Source organism: Octodon degus, unplaced genomic scaffold (genome assembly GCF_000260255.1).
Source record: "Octodon degus isolate 3935 unplaced genomic scaffold, OctDeg1.0 scaffold00203, whole genome shotgun sequence".
In the NCBI taxonomy this organism is placed as follows: domain Eukaryota; kingdom Metazoa; phylum Chordata; class Mammalia; order Rodentia; family Octodontidae; genus Octodon; species Octodon degus.
In genome coordinates, this window is record NW_004524779.1 from 1100565 (window position 1) to 1111276 (window position 10712).

General features: G+C 41.9%; 1 protein-coding gene across 3 annotated transcripts in view; it reads left to right on the top strand.

Moving 5' to 3' along the window:
- The window catches only part of Rnf168 (ring finger protein 168), a 26070-nt gene that overhangs the window by 2847 nt on the left and 12511 nt on the right, over nucleotides 1-10712 (top strand). For 2 of the 3 annotated variants that reach the window (XM_004644547.2, XM_023704724.1), the window contains exon 2: nucleotides 6555-6628. In XM_004644547.2, the coding sequence (XP_004644604.1) occupies nucleotides 6555-6628 (74 nt within the window). Of the gene's footprint in view, nucleotides 1-2683; nucleotides 2741-6554; nucleotides 6629-10712 lie in introns of those variants that run through there. The other variant, XM_023704725.1, reaches the window with a different exon arrangement.

Sequence of the window (10712 nt, forward strand, 5' to 3'; positions counted from 1 at the left end):
TTTTTTTTAATTTTATTTATTTATTTATTTATTTGTGTGTGTGTGTGTGTGTGTGTGTGGCCAGCTCAGCCCACCAGGGGGGGGGGCTGGCTGGCATGTGGTGCTGGGGGATTGAACCACTGTCCCTGTGCTTTGCTAAGCTTGTTCTAAGTAGGTGCTTTAGACCACTGAGCCATCTCACCAGCCCCTTGCTAGGTTTTTTTTATGTTTTGTTTTGTTTTCTTGTACCGGAAATTGAATCAAGGACCTGCTGCTGAGCTGTATCCCTGGCCCCTATACCTGGTTGGTTTTATAGCTTTCCCTAGGAAGGGGTGCTTTCATTGGAGAATAAATTCTGGATCTCTCCACTTCTGGAAGTTGATCTTTCTCCTTTTTTTTTTTTTTTTTTAATTACTGGTGCTTGACTTGCAGAAGTGAACCCAGCCAGTTCCAGGTTGGTGTGGTGCTGCATGCCTGTAATCCCAGAATTTGGGAGGCTGAGGCTCAAGGAGTAAGCTGTGAGATATTTGTTTCTGTTTTGTTTTTGTTTTTGTTTTTGAGGCAGGGTTTCACTATGTAATCCAGGCTGGCCTTGAATTCACTGTGATCCCTCAGCCTCAGCCTCCCAAATTTTGGGGTTATAGGTGTGTGCTACCACACCAGGCCTTTACAATGAAAATTTTAAGCATGCAGAAAAGGTGAAAGAATTTTATAATAAATGTCACATCATACCCATATGTGGCAGTTAACATTTTGCTGGACTTCTTCACATTATCACCTATTTGACTTATTTACGCCATTAACTCACTCCCCTCTAAATGTATAAGTATGCATATTATTATTATTATTATTATCATTATTTTGGGGTTTTTTTGTGGAACCGAGGATTGAACTCAGGCCTTTGCACTTGACAGGGAAGGGCTTATTCCTACTGAGCCATCTCCCCGGCCCCAGTATGCATATTATTAAATAGAAATCAGTATTTGTTTAGTGTTTTGGTGTCGGAGGGATTGAACCCAGGGCCATAGCCACTTAACAGTTTACGCCAAGTGTCACTGAGTGGCATATTTGTTTCCATAGTGAGTATCTTAAGCATTTCTTGGGCAGGTGTCATTTCAACCAGTTGATTCTTGTATTATAAAAATTAACAAAACGTGCAATTTTTGGTCATCCTGTTTACATAATTGAATCGGTAAGTGGTTAAACATGCTAGGCAGGTGCTGTACCACTGAGCCATATCGTCAGTCTCAACCTTCCAATACAAAGTGAACTCTACAGAATGCCTGCTACCTCTACCTTGGCTGAGATCTATAGAACTCTTTTAACAACCAGTCCTGTCAAAGTACCAATCACTCAGAAAGCCAGCTTTGTCTCTTTCGGTTAATCCTTACCCCAACCCCCAGAGCAGATACTGGCTTTGGTTTTTTCCACCACAGATGAGTTTTGCCTGTTGTTTTTTTCCGTCATGGAGTTTTGCCTGTTCTAGACTCCCATGTAAATGGAATTGTGTTCATTTCTTAAGGTTCCATCACAAAGTGCCACCAGCTAGGTGTTTATTTATTTATTTTAGCAGAACCAGGGATTACATTTAGGCCCTTGCACTTGTCAGGCACGCACTTATTCTACTTAGCTATCTCCCCAGCCCCTAGGTGGTTTAAAATATCCAAAATAGACTCTCCCAGCTCTGGAGACTAGAAGTCCAAAATTATGGTGAGAGTGGGGACATGGTCCATTGAGGCCATAGGACAGAATTTTCTTTGCCTTTCTTTTAGCTTGTGTGATCATTGGTAACCCTTGGTGGGGTTCCTGAACTCCCATTTGTCTAGCTCCAGGATCTACCTCTTCAAACCCCCACCCCCAGTTGTCCTTGTGTGTGTCCCCTTACCTGGCCAGCTCCTCTCCTCTCCCTCCTTGATACCAGGCACAATGGATTAAGAGCCCTCCCTACTCCTGTGTGAACCCAACTGATTGCATCTGTAATGTCCCTGTTTCCAATGAGACTCTTATCTTGGTTATAGGGGTCAAGATGTTTTTTTTTTTTTTTTTGTTTAGTATAGCCCAGGCTGGCCTCAAACTTGGAGTAATCCTTTTGCCTCAGCCTCCAAGTGCTGAGATTACAGGGGTATGCCATCAACCCTGGCTAGAACTCATATTTTTGGGAGACTTTTTTCTTTTTCTTTCCATAGACTCACTGCAATTCAGGCTGGTTTTAAACTCAGTATGTAGCTCAGGCTATCCTTGAATTCCCAGGGATGCTGCTGCCTCAGGCTCCTGAGTTCTAGGATTATAGGTTGGACCATCACGCCCAGCTGGGAGGCACAATTTAACTCAGGACAATAACTGAGCAATCTGTATTTTTTTGGTAAAAGTTTGTTTTTCTTAGTATGGGGCTTGAGGTTCATTCTTGTGTTGATATTAGTGTGTTTCTTTCCTTTTTTTATTTATTTTTTTTTTGAGACAAGGTCTCTCTTCAATCCAAGCTGCTGATCTCAAACTCACTATGTAGCCCAGGCTGGTCTCAAACTCAAGGTGATGTTCATGCTTCAGCCTCCCAAATACTGACATTTATGGGTTTGCACCACTACTCCCAGTTTAGTTTCTTTTTTAAAATCTTTTTCTGTTTGACTGTATTACAGTTTGTGGAACATTCTCCATTGGATGGTGCCTCATTTGTTTCCAGCTTGAGTAGGAAGGATGAAAAATGTTGCCAAGAAGATTCTTGTACAAGTTATTTTGTGGCCATATGCCTTCATGTGCATGGGTAAATACTTAAAAGTAGAACTGCTTAGTCATAGAAGAGGTGCATATTTTATTTCCTAAGAAATTACTAGGCCTTTTTCCATAGCGAAACCATTTTATAATCCCATCAACACCTACAGTTTCTGGTTTCTGTATGTCTTCATCAACTGTTGGTATATCTCTTTTTAATTATAACCATTCTAGTGGGTTTATAATAGTGTCTCATTGTGTTTTTTTTTTTGTTTTGTTTTGTTTTTTGAGAGAGAGCCTCACCATCTAGTTCAGGTTGGCCTTGAACTCACTATGTAGGTCAGGCTGACCTTGAGCTAACTGGTGGTAATTCTCCTGCCTCAGCCTTCTGAGTGCTGTATTATAGGCTGTATTATAGTACCACTTCACTTGGATTAAATATGTTTAAAGTAAGGTTGGGGGGTGGATCCTAATATTTTATGACAGGTATTCTTATAGAGGGGGAAAATTTGAAGCTGAGTGTGATAACCCCTGCCTGTATTCCCAGCACTCAAAGGATGAAAGTAGAAGGACCCAAATTCCACATCAATCTGGGATACATATTGAGACTCAAAATAGTAAATAACCAGATTCAATCTGTAGTATGGTGGGCAGAGGGTTAAGGACATAGAAGCAGGACAGAGAAGGAAGATGAGAAGCCACACAGTGAAAACACCATATGATGAGAACACCACACGGAGTTAGGTTTGCAGAGAGGTACCTGTGAGCCCAGGAATGGTGAAAATCACTGGCATGCTGTTAAGGCTAGGAGCTGCCCTTGCTGTGTTTTGAGCTGATAGCAGCTGCTGACGTAATTTGGGCATCCAGCTACCAGAAGTTTTTATTTTTTGAGACAGGGTTTCCCTGTGTAGTTCAGGCTGACTTGAACTGTGTAGCCCAGGCTGGCTTCCCACTCATGGCAGTCTGCCTGCCTCAGCGTCCCAAGTGCTGGGAGTATTATAGTCATGAGCTACCACGCCTAGCTTTATATTGTTTTTTTTTTTTATTTATTTATTTATTTTTATTTATTACATTTATTTATTGTGTGTGTGTGTGTGGCCAGCTCAGCCCACCAGGGGGCGGGGCTGGCTGGCATGTGGTGCTGGGGATCGAACCGTGGTCCCTGTGCTTCGCCAAGCTTGATTCAAGTAGGTGCTTTAGACCACTGAGCCATCTCTCCAGCCCCAGCTTTATATTGTTTTAAGTGGAATTTTAATCCTTTTTATAATTCAGTTGTTTACTTATAGTTTAGAAAAATGTAATTGTTGTTTGTATATCAACTTTGTTCCTATTCCTTCGTTTTGTGTTTTTCTTTTTGGCTTCACTCTGTGGCCTAAACTGACTTTAAACTCACAATATCCCTGCCTCTGCCTTCTGAGTGCTAGATTACAAATGTGCAGTACTATACCTGACTTCACTTTGTTTTCTTAATTTATAGAAGGTTTATAAGAAAGTATAATATATGCATATTATCTATCTGTCTACGTATAAATAATAAAAACAAATTGCAGCACTCAGGAGGCTGAAACAGGAGGATTGTTGAGAGTTCAAGACAAGACTGGACTACAAATGTGAGCTCAAGGCCAGGCTGTGCTACGTATACTTTAAAAACAGTAAAGTATAAATAAGAAATAAGATGGCCAAAAAAAAAAAGAAAAGAAAGAAGATGGCCAGGTATGGTGGTGTACCCCTATACTACTAGCACTTAGTAGGCTGAGGCAGAATGAGAGCTGAAAGTGTGAGGCTAGCCTGGACTACATAGCAAAAACCCTGTCTCAGAAAACAAAAGTAAAAGATATAATAAAATATAAATTTGTTTTTTAAAAGTTTAAGACTATAGTTCAGTGATACAGTGTACGTGGGTTTGATCCTCTGTACTGCCAAAAAAAATGGTGAGGAAGCAGATTTAATTGGAGAAGGAAACTTACTTCCATGGTGATGCAAGTAGAGTCAAGTTGGAGGACAAAAATGATATGAATAACTTTGCATTGAAGCTGGATTTTATTACTTTTTTTTTTTTTCTTCTTCCCTTTCATCTAGTGTGGGATTGTCTTATTTTTCTGAGACAGTGTCTCACTATATAGCCCAGGCTGGCTTCAAACTCCCAATGATTCTCCTATATCAGCCTCCCAAGTGCTAGGATTACAGGACCACTATGCTCAGCTAGTATTGGACAATTTTTAAATTAATTTTGGATTTTCCTTTCAGGATAAAATCGGAGATATAGCTCCTTTAACAAATCTTGGCTGCTTGGGCAGAACACTCACTGTAGGATATGGAAATATTTCAATTAAGTGGTTAAGAAAAGCAGTTTTAGCTTTAGCCAGAATTGAACAGTATTGAGTTGTTTTCAATAGGCAGACAGTTGACTATGAGTTACTTTCAGTCTGTAAAACTTGATTTTTGGCTGGGAATGTAGCTCAGTGGTAGATTACTTGCATAGTATGAACCTGAGTTTAGTCCCAAGCAATTCAGAACATGGGGAATTATATTGTATCTGTCGTTGTATGTCTGTTTCACTTAGCGTGTATTCAGGGTTCTTCTGAGCATGTGTCCAAGTTTTGTCCCTTTTAATGGCTGAGTAATATTCCACTGTGCATACCCAACACTCTGATTCATCCTTCTATTGATTGACACTTGACTTTTGTGGATCATGTTGGCATCTGTTTGAATTCTGTTCCCAGTTCCTTGGGGTGTGTATGTGGGAATGGAGGTACTGGCTCAAGTGTAGCTGTAAGTTTAATTGTTTTAGGAACTGCTCTCCCGAGCTGTGGCTACAGCAGCCTCACAGTTGCACACCCCCAGCAACAGTGCACAGGGATTCCTGTTGCTCCACATCTTTTCCCACACATCAATTCTGTAGTTCAGCATATTTATTTATTTCCAGTGTCTACTGATCATACTTAAGTTTCACATTTTCAAGTGAGGGCATAGCTACATTTGATATTACACCAATAATCCCAGCTACTTGTGAGGCTAAAGCTGGAAGATTGCACGTCCCAGGCCAGCTTAGTCAACTTTGTGAGACCCTGGGATATAGCTTGGTGGCACAGTGCCCTTGGGGTCAACATCCATTACCACTAAAAAAGAAAAAGCCCTAAGAAAAGCTCTGTGTAGGTGGGTAGGTCCTGGGGATCAGCAGGCCTCCTGTGAGCTTGTGGTAGAAGCAACGATTGCCAGTTACCAAGGGCTTTGTGGTGATTGATTGCTGCACAGCTTCTAGCTGCTCGGCTCTCCCCTGACCTTCAGTTTCTTTACAGAAGTAAGTGTGTGCACAGGAAGAAGGGCCTGTGGGGCAGGGACTGATTTCCTAGTTGATGAACCCTGAATCACTGGGAAATTTTCTTCTTTCCATTTTTACTAATTTGATCTCTTTCCCTAATCACTTTACTGTGGACAGTTTGTTTTTGTTTTAAAAATTCCTTCACTGTTGTTTTAGTGAAATCTAGAGGAAGGCTTACATTTATATATTCATGTGCCACTTGGAGCCAACCTATGGACTTTTAAAATGGAATTTCAAGCTGGGTCCAGTGGTGCGCAGCTATATAATACAGCTATTCTGGAGGCTCAGGCAGGAGGATTGCAAGCTCAATAATGACATCTTAAAATTAAAAAAAAAAATGGCTGGGGATATAGGTCATTCATAGAGCAGCTCTTGGTTCAATCAATCCCTAGGACTACAAAACAAAGGAATTACAAAAGAAACTGTTGCTATCAGTTTTAATAATAGCACATTTATTTTCATTTCACATGTTTATATTAAAATACTTTTAAACATATATACAAAGTTCTGTTTGCTTATAACAGTATTTTCTGTTGTGAATCAGATGATGCTCAGCCAATACGGTTTTTAAGTCAGCCGGGGGAATTGAGAAGAGAATACGAAGAGGAGATAAGCAAGGTAGGTGCTGAAGAGTCCTTGCTTTGGGAGATTTTTCTGCTGTTTTCAGTTGCAGATTTCACAAATTTTCTGTGCTTACATAACTAGTGTATATTGAAATGCAAGTGATTTTAATGCGCTGCATAGGCGGGGTCCAGGGAGAGGTTTTCATTTTCCTGCTGTTCAGAGCTGAGAGTCAGGGAGGCCAGCCGAAGTGGGGAAGGGCGCCCTCAGGCTGTCTGCAGAGGAGGAGTGGGTGCTCACTGGGCTGCTCTCCTGCTGACTGATGGAGGTGAGGCTAGAACTGCTTGGTAAAACATGTACAAGGTCATATGTCATTTAAAATTGGCTCATGCGCACATTTTAAAAGATATTTTCTGGGCTGGGGAAATGGCTCAGTGGAATAAGTGCTTCCCTGGCAAGCACAAGGGTCTGAGTTCAATCCCCGGTTCTGCCAAAAAAAATAAATAAAAGATATTTTCTAGAAGGTAATAATAGTTTTAATACTGTATTTTATTAAGCCCAGTATAGCTAAAGTGTTATTTTGCCATATAATCCATATAACATATAAAATTATAACTTTTATTTTATCTTTTTTCAGACAGTGTCTCACTACACAGTTCAGTCTGGTCTTGAGCTCACTTTGTAGCCCAGGCTGGTTTTGAACCTGCGATGATCCTCCTGCCTCTGCCTCCTGAGTGCTAAGATGCACCATCATGCCTGGCCTAATATGAAATTGTTTTAATTATACATAGTTCTATATAATTTTTCTTTGATGTGAGAATCCTTCATTCATTTCCTGAGAGCAATACAGAAATGGGGGCGGTGCATATAAAAATTAACAGGTCTTTTTTTTTTTTTTTTGCTCCTCGAATGCCTTCAGGGCACTTTTGACTGGTTGGAGTGTTGTGGGGATCGAACTACAGCAACCGGAGGCTGACAGCTTGGTGGAAGCAGCCACTTAAAGAACTGAGCTAGGGCCAGGTCCACAGGTCTTTTTTAAGTTTTTTTTTCTCCTTTTTTATAATCTTAGTCTCCCAAATCTTTTGTAACATTAGTACTTTTTAAAATTTAAACATTCAAAATGTTTAATCCTCTATTCTCTCTTAAAAAAAAAAAAAATTATTTATTTATTTATTTAGTGCAGGGTCTCTCTAGCAGCTCAGACTCCAGTGATCCTCCTGTCTTAGCCTTCTCATCGCTGGGATTACAAGGTGTGCAGCACCATGCCCAGTTTCAGTGGCCTGAATTGCACAGAGCTGGCACAGCATGCGATACCAGGGATCGAACCTGGGTTCTTGCACTTGCCAGGCAGGCACTTAGGCCACCAAGCTATCTTCCCCCCTGACTTTTTTTTGAGATAAGAATCTCACTATGCAGTTCAGACTGGTCTCAACTCCCAGTGATCCTTATGCCTCAGCCTCCTGAGTGCTGGAATTACAGTCCTATGCCACCACACCCAGTTTCCTGTATCTCATTTTGTATTTAAAATATATCTCATTTGGCTGGTTCTGATGTTACTCGCCTGTCATCCCAGATATTCAGAAGGCTGAGCCAGGAAGATAGAAAGTTTGAACCCAGCTTGAGCAATTCAGTGAGATTTTGTCTCTGAGTGAAAAGTTAGAAGAGCTAACTATGTAGCTAAGTGGTAGAGCATAAGTATGTGTGAGGCCCTGGGTTCTATTCCCAGTACCACCACCAAAAAGAATTAGACTAGTTACAATAGCCACAAGTAGCTAATGGTTGTATATTGGATGGTACAGACCTGGAAGACTTAATAAACTGTTGTTAGAGAACATAATTGTACCATGTTATCCAAGCAGTGCTCTGGGTGAAGATTTTAAAGGAATTATTTTAATTCTTCTTACCATACAGTGAGAATAGAGTTTATAAGACTACAAGCAAAAGAAACCTTGAGTTGGGATGTAGCTCGGTGGTGTAGTACTTGCCTACCATGTCAGGTCCTTTTTTATCTCCAGCACCAAAAAGCTGAAAAGAAATTTAAGTTTAACTCAAATTACTTTAAACAGTTAGCTGAATATGGTAGCACAAAACTGTAATCCCAGCAGTCTGGGAGACTGAGGCAGGAGACTTGTAAATTCAAGCCCAGCCTGGACAATTTAGTGACTAAGTGATACTCCATCTCAAAATTTAAAGGAGGAGGATAGGATACAAGTGAATCTCAGTGCAAAAGCCCTAGGTTCAATGTCAGTGCTGCAGAAAGGTAATTAACTAGGGCCGGCCTAATAGGTCAGCAGATGAAAGTGCCTGCTTAGGCAGACACGGGCCAGGGGTTCGATCCCTGGCCTGCGGTGCTGGCCCTGCCTCTGGGGAATGAGACTGGATGGGGAGGCTGAAAAACCAGAGGATCACTGTGAGTCTGATCTTTGTAGTGAGACCCTGTAGGCCCTGTAGACCCTGTCCTAAATACAGAAGAAAAAACAAAACAAAAAAAGTGTTAGCTGGCATGGTGGTGCTGGTCTGTAATCCAGCATTAAGATGCTGTGGCAGATCAAGAAGAGTTTGAGGCCAGCCTGAACTGCATAGCAAGACTGTCAAACACAAACAAAATACCATCCAGAAGGAAAAGCAGTAGTCTCTCTCCTTTGAGAGCAAGAGAATTTAACACAGAGGGGTTTTTTTTTGTTATGTTCTGAGAATGGAACCCAGGGCCTTCATATTGAGCTGCATCTGTAGCACTTCTTTCATATTTTATTTTGAAGAGGTCCATCCCCTGGGCTGGCCTTGAACCTGTAGTCCTTCTGCCTCAACCTTCCAGAGAGCTAGGATTGCATGGGTGTGCTACCTTGCTTCACTGAACATAAAAGTTCTGTAGCAAACTTCCTGATCAATTTGTCTTGTCGGTCCTTTTCTTCGCCTCCACCTCCTCCTCCTCCTCCTCCTCCTCCTCCTCCTCCGCCTCCTCCTCCTCCTCCTCTTCCTCCTCCTCCTCTCCCCTTCTTTTTTGTCCTCTCTTTGTAGGCAGGGTCTGACTTTGTAGTGCATGCTGGCCTTGAATTCATTATATACCCTCCTGCCTCAGCCTCTTAAGTGTTGGGATTACAGGCATGCTCATGTCATGCCCAGCTAATTTCTCATTTACTGGAATTGATAAAGAACTTTGGAATCAAATCCTTACATTGCTAAAAGTGGTCCTTATCTCTTCCATGCAAGATAGATTTAAGAGTACGTGCACGACCACAGGTTCTAGAATCTAAGTTGGAGCAGACTGCCACTTAATTGGCTTCCCTAGGTATCTCCCTCCTCCCATGTAAAGTGTGCAGGATTGACAGCCTCTGTTTGTTCATGGCTACTGTGCCAGGGATCCATCTGGGTGTTGTGGAGAGGTCCTACTCACTGGGAGTCAGTTTCTCTCTTCCCACCCTCCTCCCCAGGGTCAGGTTCAGGAAAGTGGCTCTGCCTTGCTCAGGATGCAGCTCCGTTACATGGAGTGGCATCACCAAAGGAGACTTGTGCAGAGCAGCAGCCACTGTGCCAGACGCTGAGGTGTGGGCTTCAGCTGGCCTTGCTGGGCTGGCTGAGGAATGCTACCTAGGAGCCCTGGGATTTGCTTTGTTGGGGTTGTTGGTTTTTGTTTGTGTGTTTCTGAGACAGGGTCTCTGTGTAGCTCAGGCTGACTTTGAACTCTCAGCAGTTCTGCTTCGGCCTCCAGAGTATAGATCTGAAATCTGAGATCCCTCTGGAAGTACTGTATGCATTTTCCTGTCTGGATTTGTATTTTTAACTCTTGCGAATTTGTTCCAGCTTCCTTCAGTTTTTTTCTCTTTTTTGGTTTTATGAAATATTCTGATTCTATAGTCCAAGCCAACCCTGAAATCACTGGCTGGCCTTGACTCCTGAATCCTTTTCTGATGGCTTGGATGCAGTTCTTCTTTTTCTTTTTGTCTGTTTGAGACAGGGCTCCTGCCTCAGCCTCCCAAGTGCTGGGATTCTAGGTGTGAGCCACCACACCCAACTTTACAATTCTTTTTTTTTTTTTTTTATATTTATTTATTTATTTATTGTATATGTGTGTGTGTGACCAGCTCAGCCCACCAGGGGGCAGGGCTGGCTGGCATGTGGTGCTGGGGGATTGAACCGCGGT